The 23,665-nt window shown below is 41.7% G+C and overlaps 1 protein-coding gene across 14 annotated transcripts in view; it reads left to right on the top strand.

Annotated features, from left to right (window-relative positions):
* Positions 1 to 2,502: 2,502 nt before the first annotated feature.
* LOC129817746 (MAP/microtubule affinity-regulating kinase 3-like) overlaps positions 2,503 to 23,665 on the top strand; it is a 119,184-nt gene continuing 98,021 nt past the window's right edge. For 11 of the 14 annotated variants that reach the window (XM_055873270.1, XM_055873267.1, XM_055873268.1 and 8 more), the window contains exons 1-3: positions 5,252 to 5,377; positions 14,158 to 14,349; positions 14,861 to 14,914. In XM_055873270.1, the coding sequence (XP_055729245.1) occupies positions 5,267 to 5,377; positions 14,158 to 14,349; positions 14,861 to 14,914 (357 nt within the window). In that variant the 5' untranslated portion in view covers positions 5,252 to 5,266. Of the gene's footprint in view, positions 3,245 to 5,250; positions 5,378 to 14,157; positions 14,350 to 14,860; positions 14,915 to 23,665 lie in introns of those variants that run through there. The other 3 variants (XM_055873258.1, XM_055873257.1, XM_055873261.1) reach the window with 2 other exon arrangements.

Raw genomic sequence — 23,665 nt, 5'->3', positions numbered from 1 at the left:
CCGGGGAAATATCTGTCTCATTGTTCTATCTGTACTAAAGGTGCATAGCCTACGAACCATGATCTATAAATATTGATCTCTTATTTCACCGGATGTATAAATGTGAAGCATCCGGTTGGCGTTTCCACTCACTACCAAATATGGGAGTGGGAGAAAATAGAGGGAGATCGACTTTGGGCGACATTGCTAAGTTTCTCGTCGATTAAACATTTGTTCTTAATACAGTTTTATCTTTCCAAAACTAGAATCTGTTACGAACAGAGTGGACAAAGTTTTGTAGACTTTATCCTTTGCCAAAGTAAAAAAAAAAAAAGTGTAGTGCATAGATATTAAAATGTGTAGTGCAATTTAGTTATTGCACACGCGCACCTCACAGAGTAGGCGTGTTAGAATGCGCCAATAGGCTCTCACTAGCTCGTGGCTCTGCCCACCTCCTTGTTTGTAGTTATTGAAAAGTATTTTCTATCCGTGTAGCGAAACACGATGGTTCGTACAACAAGGCTAATAAGTGCATACCAGTTGTCATGTTCCCACGTAAACCACTAGAGGGCGAGATTACCTACAATTTCAACTTTAATCCAGCAACAACAACAAATAGACTACAAATTAGACATTTTAAGATTTTTATCAAGCACAGATGTAAATACATAGTAGGTCAGTACTCGACTCAAGTAAGTCATTATACTCAACATAGTTAGACATTCTACTATCCTATGACAATAAGAATGACAGCTCAAAATAATGTATTAATCAATGCCTGAGTGCAAATAGAGAATTGAATGTCAAAATTGATGTTACCGCCAGACTAGCCTCGTCGCGAACCAGGCACAATGACGTGATTTTGGAGGTATGGCAACATTACCGTCAGACTAAATGGAACAATCCAGACTGTATCACAACCGGACGTGATTGGGAGTCCCATAGTGCGGCGCACAATTGGCCCAGCGTCGTCCGGGTTTGGCCGGTGTAGGCCATTTTTGTAAATAAGAATGTGTTCTTAATTTGCTTGCCTAGTTAAATAAATGTTAAATATTTTTTTTTAATAATAATAATACTGTAGCTGTCATTTGATATGAAAGAAGTTGTTAAACACCTGAAGGTTATGCCCTCGACATATATAAGGGGTTTTGCATACTTCAAATCAGTAGATATGTATTTAATACCAGTATCGGTAGATATGTCTTACCCATGCAATGTACAGAGATTGTGGACATCAACAATAAATACTTACCAAAAGGAATGCTTTTCATTGTCTAGAATACACTTTGTCAAGAGAAATTGTTGTACTATACAGTAGGTTGGAGTCCTTCAACACTGGTGGATAGAAACCACTTTACACTTGTAGATTTATAGAAATCTAACTTGAATGAAATGTAACTTGGATCATACTAATCTTAGGCTTTTTAAATCCTATTCAGGTTGACAGGGCCTTGAATGTTATAATCTACTCACATGAGATGCAGGACCAGAGTCAGTGTGATTGATTGATTCACAATGACGCAACATGGTGAGTGATAAATGTGTTTTGCTGTCAAATGTTCCTTAAACTTTTCGATAGGCTTTTTATGTGTGTGTGTGTGTGTGTGTGTGTGTGTCTCTCTCTCTCTGTGTGTGTGAGACAGAGAGACAATATGACATTGTGTGTGCAAGTGTCTGTGTGATCACCCCGGGAACATACAAAGATACCTTTGTGCTAATGAGGTAGGGTCAGTGTGACATGTGAGTGAACTCCCAGGCTCCTCTCTGCTGGTCGCGTACCCTCCCTGTGACAGCCAGGGTGAAACTGCACGTTGTTGCCCTGGAGACCATCTCATGGTGAGAGAAGAAGACAGCTGTTTTTCTCACGTGAGAGAGAGAGAGAGAGAGAGAGAGAGAGAGACTTGGATTTCAAGCCAATATCCAACTGTGTTTTAGAAATAAATCAGTCTTCCTTTAGAATTGTTTTTTTCCCAATATCTTTTCCTGTCTTTCTTGTTTGCTCCGCCTCCACCACTTTGTCACGCAGACTGTTTTCTCTCTCTCTCTGTGTTTCTTAATTTTCTCTGTGTCTCTCTGTGAATAGACCCTTTGATGGTGTGTGCTGGCCACACAGGAAGTGCACTGCTAGAGGTGCGGCTCATGTGAGAAACACAAGACAGGATGCAGTGTGTGTGTGTAAGCATGTGAGACCGAATGACTGTTGTTACAATATAGATGGAACTTGTCTCAGATTAGACCCCCAATCTCCATCCAGCAAGCAATTAACTGAAAATGTGTTTTTTAGTTGGTTTTTTAAAAGTTTTTTTGTTTAAGAGAATAGATTTGGGAGTTCAGAATCAGAGAGATGGAGTGGCGCTAAAAATAAAAAGTCAAATCAATCTGTGCTTTCAGTTGTTTCACTGACAATGCATGCACGGGACAGTAGGGGCAACCTAAATGCCTTTAGGCACGGTAGGCAGGGTATTTAATGTATTGTGCAGCAGGTAGATTTTTCTCTCCAGTAATCACCCTAGCAACAACAAACAGCTCTGCCCCAACCGAAGCTCCAATAAGCTTTAAAGCCATGTCTTTCCTCACTTCCTCTCAACGCATTGGGTTTGGTTTGGCACTCTCCAGTTAGCAGGCGGCCATCTTGGATATAGCAATCAAGCAAACTACCCTTACTTTTGGGATGGGGTGGACTTTAACCGAACTTGGGTCTTTCGGGGTACCAGCACCATCGGAAAGCGGGGCAGCGCGCGTCGGAAGCTGAAAATCAATAGTAACCCAAGCCGCCAAAACTGGCTGCAAATTCTGAGACCGGTTTTACGTTAACTCCCCTTCCCCTCCCCTTTTTCCTTGACTAGACATTCTGTGCATTTGTAGAGAGCCCGTGAACTATTGGAATACAGTTTATTGAGTTTTAGTTCCCTAAAAACGTATTGGAACATTTTGGAGCTCGGGGTTATGGTTTGTTGTTGGACAACCTTTTGTGGGTTGTTGTGTTTCTCGCTATCTGTCCCACCTCTGTACAGTAATGCGGTTCGACAATTTACCTAATTCATCTGTGGTCTAGACATCTTCCAGCGCGTGTTTGCTGGAATTTCGGCGTTGCGTTAAATCCATGTTCTTCAATAGCATTTGTAGACCTGCTTTCCTCCTGTTGGGCTAAGGTGCAACAAAATAAAAAAGGAGACCCAGAACGCCGAACCACTTCGGGGAACAAGACATTAAAATGTCAACCAGAACGCCACTACCTACTGTCAATGAGCGTGATACTGAAAATGTAAGTAATTTGTTCAAGTAAGTTAGGCTTACTTGAAACGTTACGTTGTAACGTTACTCCTTTCAGCTCTAAAATTGGTATTGACCAACTTTTTAAGAATTATGTTTGTGCCAATTTTGGTGTCATAGTCTACATATTATTGTACTTTCAAGACAACTGGGAATTGGAAAAAAAAAGAGGTCAAAACATGACGTCAGTGAACTTCAGGTCGGAAAGTCAAATAAATTATTATTTGTCATATGCTTCGTAAACAACAGCGAAATGCTTGCTTACCGGCCCACCCAAACAATGCAGAAAGGGGAAAACAAGTGAAATGGTAGAAAAATAATAACACCAGAAATAATAACACAATTCATTAATGATAACTTGTCTATATACACGGGGTACCAGTACCTAGTCGATGAGCAGGGAGGGGTACGAGGTAGATCGAGTATGTACATATAGGTAGGGATAAAATGACTATGCAACAGGATAGATAATAAACAGTAACAGCAGTGTATGTGATGAGTCAAGAGTTAGTGCAAAAAGGGTCATATTCTGGGTAGCTATTGGTTAACTATTTATTTCACTATTTAGCAGTCATATAGCTTGGGGGTAGAAGCTGTTTAGGGTCCTGTTGGTTCCTGACTTGGTGCATCGGAATTGCTTGCCGAGTGATAGCAGAGAGAACAGTCAATGACTTGGGAGGCTGGAGTCTTTCAAAAAATATTTAGAACCTTCCTCTTACACATCCTGGTATAGAGGTCCTGGAAGGCAGGGAGCTCGGCCAAGTGATGTGCTGGGCCATACGCACTACCCTCTGCAGTGCCTTGTGGTCGGATGCCAAGCAGTTGCTATACCAAGATGATGCAGCCAGTCAAGATGCTCTCAATGGTGCCGCTGTAGAACGTTTTGAAGATCTGAAGGCCCATGCCAAGTCTTTTCAGCCTCCTGAAGAGGCATTGTCGTGCCCTCTTTACGACTGTTGGTGTGTGTGGACCATGATAGTTCCTTAGTAATGTGGACACGGAGGAACTTGAAGCTCTCGACCTGCTCCACAACAGCCCTGTGCTCTGCCCTCTGTTTCCTGTAGTCCATGATCAGATCCTTGTCTTGCTGACATTGAGGGAGAGGTTGCTGTCCTAGCACCACACTGCCAGGTCTCTGACCACATCCCTGTAGGCTGTCTCATCGTTGGAGCTCTAGAAAGATGCCTCAGTTTCCATCTTGGAATTCCAGGTTGGTTGACTGTAAAAAATGATTTTTCCCAGTAGAAACTCGTTTGAATTTTCTCTAGAGTTTCCAGGTTTCTTGAACACACTGAAGTCAGATTTCTGAGCTCTGAGTTCCCAGTTGTTTTGAACCCTCGGAAGTCCGAGATTTTCAAGTTCCCCGTTGTTTTGAACGCGACACCAGTCAGGCCAGAAAGCTCTAATATACAGTGCGCTCGGAAAGTATTCAGACCCCTTGACTTTTTCCAAATGTTGTTACGTTACAGCCTTATTCTAAAATTGATTAAATAAAATAAAAAATCATCAGCAATCTACTCACAATACCCAATAATGACATCACAATACCCCAGAATGACAAAGCAAAAACAGGTTTTTATAAATTGGAGCAAATTCATAAAAAACAAACATAAGTATTCAGACCCTTTGCTATGAGACTCGTAATTGAACTCAGGTGCATCCTGTTTGCATTGATTATCCTTGAGGTGTTTCTACAACTTGTTGGGAGTCCACCTGTGGTAAATTCAATTGATTGGACATGATTTGGAAAGACACACCTGTCATCATTTATATACATCATAACTTTTAAGCATGGAAACTACAGGTGAGCTTACCTGCTAGCGCAAGGTGGAAACTTTACATTACAAAGATGCCTGCTTTGTTACTGGTTGGCATGGCATTCTGGGGTATATAGGTCAACCAGCACACACTATAATTAGGACAAGCTCTGTGCGCCCACCCCCTTGGAGTTGAGCGACAGGTGCCCAAAATGTGCTCACACGCCTCTGAGCATCAGTGAGCGCAATTTGGATCAATGAACTGTCACCAGCACAAAACCAGACAGGCAGTCTGTTCCGATGCCATTCAGATCGCCAATGCTAGGATGAAGGGCTCACACTCTGTAAAAAGACACCGCATCACCATAGTAAGTATTAGTTTTCTTCCTGAAGTGACCCATTTGATTGTATTTTGAAGTTTTCAATATGTGCCACAGTACGCGAGAGAGACTTTTTCTAGTTAAGGCGAAGATAACAAAGTTATTCAATTGAACTCAATTGCAAAAGTATCAATAGGGTTATTTAAGTGTCTCCGAGTTTGTACTAGTTTTGCTGTAAGGTTTTGGTGTTTGGAGACATACGAATTATGTGTGCAAATTGGCTATTTTTGTGAATTTCTGTGCGTCCTATTTTATAAAGACCTCCATTGTGCCTTATCAGTAATTTGTGTCGAGGGGTCACAAGGCTTAGGAATGTTTTTCCCGTAGTGGCCACTGTATGCCGACCTTGATGACACGTTTATGGTCAATGGTCCTACTCTCTCACTTTTAGAGAGTAAGCAACTAACAGAGACAACCTGTATTCTGCTACTCAAACTGTTGTCACTTTCAAGTTTGGGTTGATAAACTGGTGCTGTGGTGATTTTAAATTAGTCCCCTTGATCACACGGCACATAATTAGGCTACATCTGACCCATGACGACATGAATTGAAGCACCTTTCACAATGGAGACATTACGTAACACAATCCATTTCCATCCCTGACCAAGTCTTTGACACTCTACGATTGCAACCTTGGTCTGTTATTTTGGGACACATTGTTGATTCAGCGATAGACAGCACGCTGATGAAATACAGTAACAGCGATAGACAGCACGCTGATGAAATACAGTAACAGCTGTAGGCAGCATGCTGATGAAATACAGTAACAGCGATAGACAGCACGCTGATGAAATACAGTAACAGCTGTAGGCAGCATGCTGATGAAATACAGTAAGTGTCATTGTCTGTGTGCTTTACCGTTAAAGGCTTGGAACTGTGCGTGGTTAGACAGGATGGTACACCCACAGATGGGCCTTCTGACACTATCAAAGAGGGATCAGCATATTTATCAAGTTTGCTACTGTATCCATCTCAATACTGGGTTTACATCGCTATAATGGTCCTAGAAATTAGTACGCCTCGCTTCTTAGGGTCTTATTCCATAGAGGTCAATTGTTATGGTCTCATTGTACTGCACATTGTAGGATTATATTTCATAGTTGCCTTTTGGATGATCTTTTGATAGGTTTGAATAATCAAGTTTGCTGTCAGTTTGAGCTTCAAGGCTTTTGGAACTAGCATCTATAAAAGGTAGACCAGTTTGTTGGTGTCATTTGCTTTTAAGCTAGTCTGTGAAGGGTGGAGGAGTAAAAACAAGCAAATTGTTCAATACTAGTTGTAGAAACAGAACTTGCTGTGCACGCTAGTAGCAAAAAATGCTCCTCCATGAACAAAGTGTTTTGTTAGATTATTTTTGTTTTGAACAGTCACTGTGTCTTATGAAACTCTTGGCTATAGACAAATAGAAAGTGCTCACTGTAAAAAAGACACCACAAACTGAGGGGGTGTTTTCACAGCGTTGTGGTAACATCCCAGCAATGTGTCTAAAACGTTGGCACAATGTTACAGTAATGCCCTTTAGACAATTGCGATGGTTTCTAGACGTGTTTGTAGACCGTCACTGAAGTGACGTTTTTTGTTGTTGCATTATCTTATTTTGTTCCAATGATCGTGCTAATCTCACTCACTGAAACCAACGACTACTTGGAAACCAATTGTAGGTCGGTATCTCTGAACTAAACACATTGTATTAACATGTGGTTACATGGGAAATGTCAATGTTGTTACTATAGTTAATACTGTTTAGGTACATACGTATATGGGTATATAGAGCTACCCTGCAAGAATTCATTAACTGTTGACGGAAGTTGAGGTTGAGAAAGGTGCTTGGTTTTGGTTGACCCAGCTCAAGTGCTTGTCAGGATAGTACAGCTGTGCCCCATTTGACTAACTGGACCTGCGTCACAGCCCTTTGGGCTGATGGATACTTTGCCAGGCTAGGACATCGATGTTGGATAGATACCACTCCACTACCAACCTCCTCTCACCATACACCCACTATTGCTATTCAGGTCATTAACCTCTTCCCTTTTATTGTTTGTAGGGCTGACCTCATTTAGTAAAATGGTCGATTGTTTGGTCGATAGGCTGTTGGTCGACTGAGATTTCTTTAGTTGACCAGTAGCAAAAAATGTAAATATTATTCATGGTGTACAAGACACCTGTCTGATTCGCGCCTGTCTGAGTGGACTAATCCATTATGAAGGCTGTGGGGACAGTCCATCACTCAAAAGCATGTGCTGCTGAAATTGTATAAGGTTAAGGACAATTGTGCAACACTAATAAAAAATATTTTATATCAAAATGCTCTTTCTCCCGCATTTGATAGTGTTCACGGTTCTGAAACATCAGTGCTCTGTTGAATTGACGCCTCTTCCTAGACCATGTAGCTATGTGAATAATAGCCAAGTTAACCAGCGTATTGGTGTTGAGAACAATGTGGCGGAGGCAGCAGCAGAGTTAAGAGATGAGAAAACAGCCCTTGCCTTAATTGTCTAAGAGGAGAGAGGAAACCCAAACTTAATTATGTCTGTAACTGTTAAATGTGCCCGTCTTCATAAATCATCCATATACAGCGCCTTCGGAAAGTTTTCAGACACCTTCACGTTTTATACATTTTGTTATGTTACAGCCTCATTCTAAAATTAATTAAAAAAATGAAAATACATTTTTTGAATCAATTTACACACCATACCCTATAAAAATGAAGCAAAAACAGGTTTTCAGAAATTTTTGCAAACGTATAAAACCCCCAGAAATAACTTATTTAAATAAGTATTCAGACCCTTTGCTATGAGACACAATTGAGCTCAGGTGCATCCTGTTTCCATCATGATCATGTTTCTACAACTTGATTGGAGTCCACCTGTGGTAAATTCAATTGAATGGCATGATTTGGAAAGGCACACACCTGTCTAAATATGGTCCGACAGTTGACAGTGCATGTCAGAGTAAAACCAAGCCATGAGGTCGAAGGAATTGTCCCTAGAGCTCAGACAGAATGGTGTCGAGGCACAGATCTGGGGAAGGGTACCAAAAAATGTCTGCAGCATTCAAGGTCCCCAAGAACACAGTAGCCTCCATCATTCTTAAATAGAAGAAGTTTGTAACCACCAAGACAATCGTGGGAGAAGGGCCTTGGTCAGGGAGGTGACCAAGAAACCCGATGGTCACTCTGACAGAGCTCTACAGTTCCTCTGTGAAGATGGGAGAACCTTCCAGAAGGACAACCATCTCTGCAGCACTCCACCAATCAGGCTATTATGGTAGAGTGGCCAGACGGTAGCCACTATGAGTTTGCCAAAAGGCACCTAAAGACTCTCAGACCATGAGAAACAAGATTCTCTGTTCTGATGAAACCAAGATAAAACTCTTTAGCCTGAATGCCAAGCGTCACCTTCTGGAGGAAACCTGGCACCATCCCTACGGTGAAGCATGGTGGTGGCAGCATCATGCTTTGGGGTTGTTTTTTGGTGGCAGGGACTGGGAGACTAGTCAGGATCGAGGGAAAGATAGATCCTTGATGATAACCTGCTCCAGAGTGCTCAGGGCCTCAGACTGGCGCAAAGGTTCACCTTCCAACAGGACAACGACCCTAAGCACACAGCCAAGTCTCTGAATGTCCTTGAGTGGCCCAGCCAGAGCCCGGACTTGAACCCGATCGAACATCTCTGGAGAGACCTGAAAATAGCTGTGCAGTGAGGCTCTACAGAGAAGAATAGGAATAACTCCCCAAATACAGGTGTGCCAAGCTTTTAGCGTCATACCCAGGAAGACTCGAGGCTGTAATCGCTGCCAAGGGGGCTTCAACAAAGTACTGAGTAGTGTCTGAATACTTATGTAAATGTGATATTATTATTATTATTTTAACATATGCAAAAAAATAAAAAACGTTTTTCCTTTGTCATTATGTGTTATAGTGTGTAGATTGATGAGGGGGGAAAAAACTTTTAATCAATTTTAGAATAAGCCTGTAACGTAACAAATTGTGGTTAAGTCAAGGGGTTTGAAAACTTTCCGAATGGACTGTATATCTACATAAATTAGACGGATCCTGCTTGCTTGAGTGTTTGTTAAATAGCGTACTGATTCCGTGAGCAGCAAGCCTCGCGCAACTCATGTCGGATAAACATGTTTTTACTCTTTTCTATGCTGTAATAAAAGCTTTACACTTTATCTTTTTATTAGAACAGCCTCTGGTATTCCTTATTTATTTAGTGTTATTTATGCTGTTCCAAATGATCAAATAATATTTGTAATAAAAATAACCCTCCTTATTCTTGATCTCCTTCTTATTGTTATTATTACTATCATTATAATAAGTAATGTCATTATCATTAGTAAACTTAGTAGCCTATAGCAGCCTTGTATACCTACCATTGAGCTGTAGGCCTAAGAGCTTATGCTGTTTAGTCTTAATACCATAACTTACTTTAGCCTATTTTTCAATATTTATATAGGCTACTGTATCATTCATTTGTTCATGTCATCACACAGCATACGAGTCCTTCATCATTTGAAATACAATCAAGCATTTTAGTTTTAAAATAACACAGCAAGCCTTAAATAATTAGCTTAAACAATAAATAAATCGTTCCATTTCGGCAATTGCATTCACAAATAAATGTGACTGTTTTTAGTCTTTGCTGTGATGAAGGCTTTACAAAAATGTAAAAAAAAATAACAATACAATTGACTCTGGTACGCTTTTAATTTATTTAGTGAGTGTTGTTTACATTGTTCCAAATGGTCAGAAATTGTAATTTAACAGCACCTGTTTGACAAACACAATATCCACACAGCGCTTACTACTTACTGTCTTTTTCTTGATCTCCCTGTATTTTCCACAACTAGTCAAATTTATTCCACACATCTGACTCCCCCTTACCTCCTGAGCAACCAGAAAACATTCCCCCGTTTCAAGTTAATTTGTCACATCCTCTGCATCCATTTTGCTTTCACATGTGTTAAGGCATTTGGAGTATGTTATAATCAATTTATTGATATGATTATGATATGCTATAGGTCAGGCCCTATTGGTCACGTGCATGCGATGCATACATGTGTCTTGTAAAGAGAGCAAGGGTTGAGGGAATAGGGAATGTTTTTCTTAAACAAGTGAGGGATTTCTGTAACTACTTTTCAGTTAGAAATGGCTGTAATTATGTTGCAGCTTCAGCAACATGGACAGCGCAATAAACACTGCTGTTTTGTGGTGGTCGCTGCAGCAGGAAGAAGAGAGATGGTGTGTGCTAGTCAGTCACTCGCTGTCATTTATTAAAACATTTTAACAAAGCGCAGCAAGTTTAAGTCCTGCCCGGCACAATCAAATCAATTGCGCTTGGACTCCCTCTAATAATTAGTGTGTATTAACTATTTCATCAAACAGAGCGCTTAACGCATCGAACAAGCTCATTGCATGTAGTTGATTTGATTCAAATACATAGGATATGTCTATATATGGAAAAATACACATTTAAGCATTTCTACCAATCGATTTGGTTTAAAGAACAGAACTGTCGATCGACCAGGATTTGTTTGTTTGTTGGTACAGCCCTAATCGCTTGTCATTAATACAACACGTATGGTTTTCCATAGTACGTATTACATTTTTTGGGGGCAAATTTCATTATTACATTTATTTAGTTATATGTATTTTTTTAAACTTATTTTTACTCTAAGCCATTCCAAAGTTATTCACAGTGCACTAGTTGATTCAACTGTGAGTATGACTTTCTAAGAAATTTAACATCACAGTGAGGCTCAATCTTACATTCATTGTGTTTTGAAGCTTATCTTTGTATCAGGACCTTATCGTTGATAGCAGTGCAAAACAGCACAGTAGTTAGTCAGTCAGTCTATAAATGGCTTGATTTCGAGCATATGCGAAGATACAACTCATTTGAAAGACAATGTATACCTGGATTGATTGCTGTGAAAATGGAATTGATTCTGAGACTGTTGTTGGGTGATGGTATGGGTATCCACATCTATACATTCCTTACTTCATGATACAGTATTTTAACCTGGTCTTAAAAAAATATATATATATAAGTTGAAGTCGGAAGTTTACATACACCTTAGCCAAATACATTTAAACTCAGTTTTTCACAATTCCTGACATTTAATCCTAGTAAAATCCCTGTATTAGGTCAGTTAGGATCACCACTTTATTTTAAGAATGTGAAATGTCAGAATAATAGTAGAGAAGGATTTACTTCAGCTTTTATTTCTTTCATCACATTCCCAGTGGGTCAGAAGTTTACATACACTCAATTAGGATTTGGTAGCATTGCCTTTGAATTGTTTAATTTGGGTCAATTGTTTCGGTAGCCTTCCGCAAGCTTCCCACAATAAGTTGGGGGAATTTTGGCCCATTCCTCCTGATAGAGCTGGTGTAACTGAGTCAGGATTGTAGGTCTCCTTGCTTGCTCATGCTTTTTCAGTTCTGCCCACACATTTTCTGTAGGATTGAGGTCAGGGCTTTGTGATGGCCACTCCAATACCTTGACTTTGTTGACCTTAAGCCATTTTGCAACAACTTTGGAAGTATGCTTGGGGTCGTTGTCCATTTGGAAGACCCATTTGCGACCAAGCTTTAACTTCCTGGCTGATGCCTTGAGATGTTGCTTCAATATATCCACATAATTTTCTCTCTTCATGATGCCATCTAGTTTGTGAAGTGCACCAGTCCCTCCTGCAGCAAAGCACCCCCACAACATGATGCTGCTACCCCGTGCTTCACGGTTGGGATGGTGTTCTTCGGCTTTCAAGCATCGCCCTTTTTCCTCCAAACATAACGATGGTCGTTATGGCCAAACAGTTCTATTTTTGTTTCATCAGACATTTCTCCAAAAAGTACGATCTTTGTCCCCATGTGTAGTTGCAAACCGTAGTCTGGCTTTTTTATGGCGGTTTTGGAGCAGTGGCTTCTTCCTTGCTGAGCAGCCTTTCAGGTTATGTTGATATAGGACTCGTTTTACAGTTGATATATATACTTTTGTACCTGTTTCCTCCAGCATCTTCACAAGATCCTTTGCTGTTGTTCTGGGATTGATTTGCACTATTCGCAACAAAGTACGTTCTTCTCTAGGAGACAGAACGCATCTCCTTCCTGAGCGGTAGGATGGCTGTGCGGTCCCATGGTGTTTATACTTGCGTACTATTGTTTGTACAGATGAACGTGGTACCTTCAGGTGTTTGGAAATTGCTCCCAAGGATGAACCAGACTTGTGGAGGTCTACAATTATTTTTCTGAGGTCTTGGCTGATTTCTTTTGATTTTCCCATGATGTCAAGCAAAGAGGCACTGAGTTTGAAGGTAGGCCTTGAAATACATCCACAGGTACACCTCCAATTTACTCAAATGATGTCAATTAGCCTATCAGAAGCTTCTAAAGCCATTACATCATTTTTTGGAATTTTCCAAGCTGTTTAAAGGCACAGTCAACTTAGTGTATGTAAACTTCTGACACACTGGAACTGGGATACAGTGAAATAATCTGTCTGTAAACAAATTTTGGAAAAATGACTTGTCATCCACAAAGTAGATGTCCTAACCGACTTTCCAAAACTATAGTTTGTTAACAAGAAATTTGTGGAGCGGTTAAAAAACGAGTTTTAATGACTCCAACCTAAGTGTATGTAAACTTCCGACTTCAACTGTATGTTTTACTGAAATATATTTATACAGTCAATTGGGACCGGTTGAAACAAACCGGTTGAAACAAGTGTCCCATTTTTAAAGACATTGGCTCTTAAGCTATTTTGAGTCTGTTCAAGGTCTGCATTCTAAAAGAAGTGTCTGTTCCAGTTGAGTTATTACACCGTTGGAAGGTTTGTCTGAGTGTAGCCGCACGCTCACTCAAGTGCTTTGCTCAATCTTTTCACATAATGCTAATGACTTTACAGCGTTGTTCAAACATTTAGCAATCTCTACTATACCCTCTTATTACCAGGCAGTGCTGATATCATTATTCATGACCAGCACTTTATTCCCCTCAGAACGGCAACTCATGCTAATGGCTGTACAACATTTGTCAAACATTCACCAATCGTTTGTATCCTTTCCCATCTTTACCAATGGTGATATAATGCCACCAGGACATTTTTCCCCAAAACATCAGCTCGATGAACAATCGATAAAAAATCAAATTAATTGTTTTGACACTTTATTCAAACAGTTAGGAAATGAGATGGCAAGACAGGCAAGTGGGGGAGAAATTTGCGAGGTTGGTCACGGGGATTGAACCCCAGTCCCCGGTGATTGTTTTAATGTCTATTGACAAGTTGAGCTCTGATCGATGCCCTCCAGGCCAGGAACATTGGTTATCCCAGTATGAGAGACAGTCTTGTTCCTTCTTGGAAAGAGTTTAGGAAAGGCCATAGCTCCATTTACCTTTTATAAACCTGTCATTTGTTTCAACCGGTTCCATTATATCAGGATTAAACTCAAATCAATGATTTACCTCATTATTTGTCTAGTCTTTGCTTTTCACGTGTTGTGAGACAAAATTTATATGTCCCAAGAATCGAGTTATTGTGCTGGTGTGCTTCTTCCACTACCATAAAACATACTTTTAGACTGCTGAAGCAAGCTCACAAATATTCTTCAGGAAATGTACCTTTTCTAGCTTTGGCTTTTGATTGTCAAACTCTTAGGTACCATGCTGCTGCGTGTCTACACAAGATCAATGTCCTTTTTAGTCGATATTCTCTGACATGCAACTTCAAATGACTTTTGACATTCTTCTAATTTCCTCCCCACAGCACACCTCGCACACCGATGGGCGCAACGAGGTCACCACGCGGCCCGTCCGCTCAGGCGCCCGCTGCCGGAACTCCATTGCCTCGTGCGCCGACGAGCAGCCGCACATCGGCAACTACCGGCTGCTCAAGACCATCGGAAAGGGCAACTTCGCCAAGGTCAAGCTGGCGCGCCACATCCTCACGGGCCGAGAGGTGAGACACAGCAGGAACATTTTCTCATTTGTTTGGCTAGAGTAGAATAGACTAAAGTAGAAAAGATTACAATAATTTTTTGTACTCAAAATATATATATATTTTTTAACAAATGTTTGTTAGTAGATTTAGCTGATGCCAGCCAACTCACCCTTGCTGTACTTGACAAGTCAAGGGGCAACGCGCTGCACCAATTGTAACAATAGTCACTGTAATTGCATTTTGTTTGTTGTCGAAACAAACAAAATGCAATTTGTGGAAATTGTATTAAATGTACTAAACTTACTGAAGCAACAAACTAGAGGCTAATTGTATTGAGACCCCCTCCAGCCCTCAGTTCCCCGAGAGGCAGCAGTGCTTTACACACTCTAAAATGGCACCTTGGCAATCTGAGAAACAAGTTTGTTATTATTGAGTGGCCAGCCGATAGGCATGCCAATTCCTATGTTGAGTTGTTAGGAGTAGTTTCAGCAGGAAGTGATTTTTCTTCCCCCCTTTACTCTCTTGACAGGTTGCCATCAAAATCATTGACAAGACACAGCTGAATCCTACCAGTCTTCAAAAGGTAAAATAAAAACCTGTCTTGTCTCCCTATTGGACACTGCACATCCTTTTCCATGTGCATTCTCTGGTTGTAGAGGACTGGGATATCATTAGGCCTGCACTGCAGTGTACAGTTGAAGTCAGAGGTTTACATACACCTTAGCCAAATAGATTTAAACTCAGTTTTTCACAATTCCTGACATTTAATCCTAGTAAAAATTCCCTGTCTTAGGTCAGTTAGGATCACCACTTTATTTTAAGAATGTGAAATGTCAGAGTAATATTGGAGAGAATGATTTATTTCTTTCATCACATTCCCAGTGGAAAATAAGTTTACATACACTCAATTAGTATTTGGTAGCATTGCCTTTGAATTGTTTAACTTTGGTCAAATGTTTTGGGTAGCCTTCCACAAGCTTCCCACAATAAGTTGGGGGAATTTTGGCCCATTCCTCCTGACAGCTGGTGTAACTGAGTCCGGTTTGTAGGCCTCCTTGCTCGCGCACGCTTTTTCTGTTCTGCCCACACATTTTCAATAGTTTTAAGGTCAGGGCTTTGTGATGGCCATTCCAATACCTTGACTTTGTTGTCCTTAAGCCATTTTGCCACAACTTTGGAAGTATGCTTGGGGTCGTTGTCCATTTGGAAGACCCATTTGCGACCAAGCTTTAACTTCCTGACTGATGTCTTGAGATGTCGCTTCAATATATCCACATCATTTTCCTCCCTCATGATGCCATCTATTTTGTGAAGTGCACCAGTCCCTCCTGCAGCAAAGCACCCCCACAACATGATGCTGCCACCCACGTGCTTCACGGTTGGGATGGTGTTTTTCGGCTTTCAAGCATCCCCCTTTTTCCTCCAAACATAACGATGGTCATTATGGCCAAACAGTTTCTGCGAAATGTACGATCTTTGTCCCCATGTGCAGTTGCAAACCGTAGTCTGGCTTTTTTATGGCGGTTTTGGAGCAGTTACTTCTTCCTTGCTGAGCGGCCATTCAGGTTATGTTGATATAGGACTCGTTTTACTGTGGATATAGATACTTTTGTACCTGTTTCCTCCAGCATCATCACAAGGTCCTTTGCTGTTTGATTTTCACTTTTCGCAACAAAGTACGTGCATCTCTAGGAGACAGAACACGTCTCCTTCCTGAGCAGTATGATGGCTGCGTGGTCCCATGGTGTTTATACTCGCGTACTACCGTTTGTACAGATGAACGTGGTACCTTCAGGAGTTTGAAAATTGCTCCCAAGGATGAACCAGACTTGTGGAGGTCTTCATTTATTTTCTGAAGTCTTGGTGGATTTCTTTTGATTTCCCCATGATGTCAAGCAAAAAAGCACTGAGTTTGAAGGTAGGCCTTGAAATACATCCACAGGTACACCTCCAATTGACTCAAATTATGTCAATTAGCCTATCAGAAGCTTCTAAAGCCATGACATCATTTTCTGGATTTTTCCAAGCTGTTTAAAGGCACAGTCAACTTAGTGTATGGAAACTTCTGACCCACTGGAATTGTGATACAGTGAATCATAAGTGAAATAATCTGTCTGTAAACAATTGTTGGAAAAATTACTTGTGTCATGCACAAAGTAGATGTCCTAACCGACTTGCCAAAACTATAGTTTGTTAACAAGAAATTTGTAGAGTGGTTTAAAAACGAGTTTTAATGACTCCAACCTAAGTGTATGTAAACTTCCGACTTCCATTGTATATAATATTCCTACTTTGAAAGCTGTATGCGGTGAAAAGTGTTAGTACATTAGTAACACTTCATGCCCTATTTCCATGATGTATTATAAAATCTGTCTTTTTTTATTTTGTTGGAGGTGGCCTGTGAGTGTATGGGACTTCCTTTCATCAAGTAGCCCTTGAAACTAGTTTTGTACCGAATTGCACAATTATAGCTAACTAATACTATTCCCCCATGGGATTTTGACATGCTGTGATTCTGGGTGCTTCAGTACGTGTCTTGGAAGCACAACTAGCTTAATTTCAGTGTGTGTAACTCACTAACTTCACAGCAGACTCAGCATTAGTTTGAGCAGAGTCCAGACCCCCTTAAAGGTCTAAGTAATTTTACTGCACTGCATGGCGGGAGGCAGGGGGTAAAGTGGCGGCTGGTAGAGGAAACCTCAGCGGACTTGGATTTCAGAGGCTGCTAATAATACCCTCGGAGGAGATATCAGAATGGGAGGCTGGTGAAAGAACAGCGCTGGCCCTGCCAACAAGGAAAGAGATGCAGCAACTGGGGTTTGGGCTGTAGTGGGGAAAAGTACGGGGAGAGGGGGCCATTGACCCGTTGGAGGGTTGAAGTACAGAGGATCTAGACTGTCTTCTTCAAGGCCTGTTTATTATTATGCTCTGATGAAAGCTGAAATGATCCGACGCTTAAACATGCCAGCTGGCATAAAGGTAACAAATGAGGTGATGTCTTTCTGGACTTTTTATTTGAAATACCAATTTGAGTGCCGTAACTTGGACATTAGGACCTTTTCCACCAATAATGTTTTGTGGCAGAGTAACCCTAACCTAAAATTAGGACACGTGCCAACTAGTAATATCATATATTTATATTTCACCAACCCCCCCCAATATTTTCTGAGACCCACTTGAAACTGTAGTAGACGTTGCTACGGTGCAATTTACCAGGGTGGCAATTTACCAGACTGCGGCTACTGCCCTGTCCTGTCTGCCCCCCTTCCTTTAGCTATATAGACCAGACTGTCACATTGGGGTCGGTGGAGACTGATGATGTTCACCCCCCCCCCTCCACCCCACCAACTCCTATAATTAGCCAGCACTTGTTTTTCCAGGCCATCGATTCGGTTTGCTTTCCATTCGCTGGCCAATCGACAGCCCGTGGCTTGAACTGTGGATATACAGGATGGTTGGTGGTAGGTAGGTAGGGAGAGAGAGAGAGAGGGAGGGAGGAGAGGAGGGGATGGACACAAGGACGATGAAGGAGAGGAGAGCGGGCGAGCGTCATGCTGCTCTCTCTATTTGCTCTCTCTCTCGCGTCTCACTCTCCACCCAGGTGCTTAGCTCTTCACCAGGAGCCCACTGCTTTCTGGGTCGGCAGGCAAAGCCAACAGGCATCTGCATGATGAAGTGGTCTAAAACAACTCCTGGTTCTGCGCCATTGCGTAACTGAGCCTCCAGTGGGCGTCCAACAGAGCCGGATAGCTTGAACAAGCTTGATGTGTCCTCACAGCGCTTTACCTCCTCACAGCGCTTTACCTCCTCACAGCGCTTTACCTCCTCACAGCGCTTTACCTCCACACAGCGCTTTACCTCCTCACAGCGCTTTACCTCCTCACAGCGCTTTACCTCCTCACAGCGCTTTACCTCCTCACAGCGCTTTACCTCCTCACAGCGCTTTACCTCCTCACAGCGCTTTACCTCCTCACAGCGCTTTACCTCCTCACAGCGCTTTACCTCCTCACAGCGCTTTACCTCCTCACAGCGCTTTATTGTTTGATAAGTCATAGTCTCTATGGTCTGACCCTTCAACCCATTACTGGTCACTGAGGAATTTTTATCTGTAGACCTCTGGGTCCATGTTGAAAGGTCTGCTCAGTCTGTTCAACTGAATTACTATGGCAGCTTTGGGATGAAGTTAGTTGATCTTGACTTGAAGGATATGAATGGTAACACAGACAGGAAATGCTGTAGTGGTAAATCGTTTTGAATGTTAAACTCATCGGAATACCCCTAATGGGAACTATATTCAAGTGGTCTATCTTCCCTGCTGTTAAATGTATCTGTCATTCACTCTCATGTCATCTTTAAACATGACCTAATTTAGGTGGAAAGTTTTTACTTTGGATGTGCGGATTTTTTTTTAAAGCCACCCAATGATGAGATGGATTATGCTCAGAAGTGGTGAGCAAAACAACACATGACGTCTCAGAACATCACAGTTGAAGAGTATGACCACCGGACTTTTTTAGTTTTACATTTTGTTTTATTTTTTTTTATTTTTATTTTTTAAAGCCCATCAAGGCATCTTAGATTTAAAATACACTGGCCAACCAACACATCTCAGGACCTCATTCAGACAATGGGCACCTTTTGTACAGCTAAAACATTTTTCATCCCTCCAGCCTTCTTTACATCCCCTCTTGCGCTCATCGGTTTGTTTTCACAGACTCGTTCGCTGCAGCTATTTTTATTTGCTGTGGTGTGACGTGTGACCTCTTATGTAATTGGTGGGAGTGGGAGGAGAGCCCCACTGTCGAGTCAGTCTATCTTCCTGCTTTTAGAAGCGAGTGGATTTATTAAGACCCGAGGTCAGGGCACCGGGATGTGAATACAAGTAGCGGAGGATGAGTCTGAAGTACACTATTAAAACCCTTCAAACACATCAATGGCTCTGCTAGAGGTGACGTCACCTTTACCTGGGCGTCGTGAGCCATGCTAGTCAGCCATAGGATGTGTGGGGTTGGAAGGAGGAGGTGAGATGTAGAGCAGGAGAATAGTTTTCAGCTTTGGTAGATGACATCAGTTGATTTTTACCTCTAAATGTTAGTGCCATACACACTTTTGTATTCTCATGGCTATCGGTGTATTTTGTCGGCTCTGTCTCAACATAGCGGTTTCACATTTGAAATGTTTTCACACTTTTGTGTTTATGGATTGAAATGAGTGTCTACACAATAATCTCTATTATTCCACTAGTCTGAGGCCATATTCAATCCAAGCTGGGCGCAGTGAATTTCTGGGGAAAGACGAAACAATGGTCTGCCTGTATTGTGCTGCATGTTTGGATGAATATAATCAGGAAGAGAATGATTCATGTGTGAGGGGGAAAAAAAGATCCCCAATTATGGTGGTCATTCATCTTTCTCACAGTAGGGGAAGACTCGGGGAAACTTCCAGTTACCGCTTTTGATTGAATAACAACATTGAGTTTCTAACACCTCCACATATTGCAATTACCGTATTGTGGAAGCAGAAGGGTGAGCAGGTACAATGTGTTTTTGTAGGTGTAACTCACAGTTTTGGGACAGGGACTACAGTTAGCGACGCCTCAGGAATGTGTGCGCCGGAGCAATCAGGGTTGTCTGGTGGCCCTTAGCTATGTTGGCCAGTCTCCTTTTTTTGCTTCTGGCAAAGCAGTGACCTCATTCATTGGCGTTGACATCAGTAGCAGAAAGGGACTGTTGCTGTTATGTCTGTGCCGCTCCATTTGTTTACTCATCTGTTGAGCTATTGTGTCTGGGCTCGACCTGATTTTCCATAACGACTGAGGGGGCTGTCTGGCTTTTGCATGGCACACTCTATTTTGTGGGTTGGGGTGGTCATTCAGATTCAAAATAAGGGATGCTTTCATAGGATGTTAGGATGAGGAGCCAACCAAATGAACTATACACCTCTGCTACCATTTTCTAAAGAAACAAGTGTCTACAGTGATGTGTCGTATGACATCCCTCACACCCTTTATCTTTAAGAGATCACAAACGCCCATCATCGAAGGGCTCTGGGAAGATTGATTGTCTGACTCTTTGTATCCCCACCATTAGTACATTTCCTCTGTGTTCCTTGCCGATGTCTTCTGAAGACTGAGTCACCAGGCGTTATGTATCACGGTGTGGGCTGGAGTGTTCTTCTATCGGGAGGGCACGTGCTAGAGGAGTAGAGGTGGAGAGGGAATGGATTTTGGGGCACTCCAAAAAAATATATATATATTTTCCCCCCAGACACAAAATTAACCAATTCTGTTTTAATAGCTTTGAATGACTGTGAAAGGAAATAACTAGTCCTAAATAAGTTGGCTGATGTGGAGTTCAGTCCTGGTTAGAGTCATGAGACACTAAGACTTCAACCCCTATGGATGTAAACGTCGCTGCAGGGCATTAGTCTGCCTCAGCTGATGTCTACTCCCCCAGACGTTGTTGTTGTAGAGGATACAGGGGGACACGCCCTCCATGGGGGAACCGTAAGTGATTCCTCTCGGCCTGGACTCTCCCTCTCTGGTACTCTAGAGGCACACTGCCATCAAATGTTTCTGGAACATTTATTTCTGCTTTTCTTTCTCCAGGAGAGTGAGATTTGTTTTGCCTGTGCAATATTTATATATATTTATATATTTATTCTCCCCATTTCCACTCCATAGTGCAGCGTTAGAATACGAACCCTGGTCCTTCCTCTCAAACCACCTCGCGGAACCTTTTGCACTGTTTACGCAATCCCGAAATACTGGACATGCCGTCCCGTCATCACCACAGCTTTCCAGGCAATACTCCGTACTGTAATGGGAGTCCTTTTGTTTTATGGTTGGCACGGCAGAGTGGCTGTCGCACTGCACATATTATCTTCTTTCCTCATAATTCTCTGTCATACATTTGACCTCAGATGCTCATGTCTAGGTCGTATTTGAGGGGCCAGGCAATGGTCAGAGGCTGAGGGCGGGGCTGTGGCTGTGTTAAATCTCTCCAACAACCTGTCCCTTCATGACCCCAGGCAGACCCAGGCAATCCTCGCTCCCACACCCACACCACCGAGCCAGCCTGCTTCCTTCCTCCCGGACCCTGTTTGTGAAGCGATGAGTCACCACCCGGCGCTAAGGGCGTTTATCATCCATACCCGAGGATGGCCTTGAACAAGCTCATTTCAGGGGGTTGTGTGACTATACCCGCCTCACTGAAATGAATTGCCTGCTAGGGTTCATATGAGCAATCTGACTAAAACAATACCAAAATGTTTTTATTTTTCCTTTTATTACATTGTCCTTAGGGCCTCCTCCCTGGCATGTGGAGATATTTGTGATGTGCTCGACGGTAGTCATATTTCCCTAGGATCTTGTTATTTCCCCCTGAAGCTAGGCCACTTAAAACCAGAGGGGTGACACTAGAAAACACCAGCATCTCGACCAACAGACGCCCAATTCAGACCAAAATAAAGCTGGTAGTAGCCCAAATAAACTAGGTAAATGAGTTCAGCTGAACTTTATATTTTATGTATGGTGCTGGTAATATACCGTGGTGGAACAAATGCTAGTTTCCCTTAGGATTTTTTAACACTTTATTTAGACGGATATGAAATGAGACGGGCAAGTAAGGGTGAACAAGGCTTGAAGCCTCATAGCGTGTTCTGTGTCTAGAACTGGGAGTGTTACTGTTGGACCACAGACTGCACTTATGTGTTTTATAATTTAAAAAATGTATGTAACCTTTATTTAACTAGGCAAGTCAGTTGAGAACAAATTCTTATTTACAGTGAAGGCTTTTACTGGCAAACCCGGAAGATACTGGGCCAAACGTGCGTCGCCCTATTGGGACTCCCAATCACGGCCGGATGTGATACAGCCTAGATTCGAACCAGGGACTGTAGTGACACCTCTTGTACTGAGATGCAGTGCCTTAGACCGCTTTGTGTGTGTGTGTGTTAGCTATTTAACTTGTACTAGAATGCTTAAGGCCACAATTTATTACGTTTTTTTTGGCAAGGAAAATATTGAATATCGGTATCGGACAAAAAATAATAATATCGGTGCATCACTAGTTTCAACAACTGAAACCCCAGCCAGCTATTGCCAGTGTCAATCCAATAAGAGAAAGCCAAACTGAACCGTCATGAACTGTGTGGTTTGTTTCAAGCCAAACCCTCAAGACGGTAAGCAGTGAAAGTGCAAGGCCAAACCGCTGTGGCGACATCTTGTCCACCTTTATCGTTCGTGACACAGTCACCATATTGGTTCATTAGAAGGGGCCGTTTTCAACTTCTCACCTGTTCCAGGTTGTCGTCTTCGCAGTCTTGCTACACTGATTATTACAGTGGGGCAAAAAAGTATTTAGTCAGCCACTAATTGTGCAAGTTCTCCCACTTAAAAAGATGAGAGAGGCCTGTAATTTTCATCATAGGTACACTTCAACTATGACAGACAAAATTAGAAAAACAAATCCAGAAAATCACATTGTAGGATTTTTAATGAATTTATTTGCAAATTATGATGGAAAATAATTATTTCCTTTTCCATTTTTGCTGTAATGCCCCAATTAGTTGGTTATACTTTTGGGTAGAGCAGACATTTCCATATGTTTTCATTAGTTGTTTTATAGTTAGGCAATGTGTAGTTTGCAGAGGTGGGTAGTGTACTGAAAATCAGTACTTTAGGTACAAATACTGTTATTTAGATTATAATTTACTCGAGTAGAAGTAGCCCTCTTAAGAAACTACTAAAGTAGGAGTAAAAAAAGTATCAGAGTTTAGAAAACTACTTAAGTACAAGTTACAAATTTAGTTAATTTGTTTTACACCTTATGGTAAACTGTGATGGCAAAAAAATACAAAAAATTACTTGTGCAATTGATTTGACATTCATTTATTATTTAAGCCTGTCTGCACCATCTTGCAAAGGTATTCTCCAATGAAGACTGGCATCAAACAAAGTCTGTAGGCTGTACATTTTCAATTACGGTCTTATTCAAAGTCTACTTAATATCTATCAATCAAATTTATTTATAAAGCCCTTCTTACATCAGCTGATGTCACAAAGTGCTGTACAGAAACCCAGCCTAAAACCCCCAAACAGCAAGCAATGCAGGTGTAGAAGCACGGTGGCTAGGAAAAACTCCCTAGAAAGGCCAGAACCTAGGGAGGAACCAGGCTATGAGGGATGGCCAGTCCTCTTCTCGCTGTGCCGGGTGGAGATTATAACAGAACATGACCAAGATGTTCAAATGTTCATAAATGACCAGCAGGGTCAAATAATAATAATCACAGTGGTTGTCGAGGGTGCAACAGGTCAGCACCTCAGGAGTAAATG

This window comes from Salvelinus fontinalis, chromosome 20, assembly GCF_029448725.1.
Source record: "Salvelinus fontinalis isolate EN_2023a chromosome 20, ASM2944872v1, whole genome shotgun sequence".
Lineage (NCBI taxonomy): Eukaryota > Metazoa > Chordata > Actinopteri > Salmoniformes > Salmonidae > Salvelinus > Salvelinus fontinalis.
Note: the sequence above shows the minus strand (reverse complement) of the source record. Positions and strands in the feature narration are given on the sequence as shown.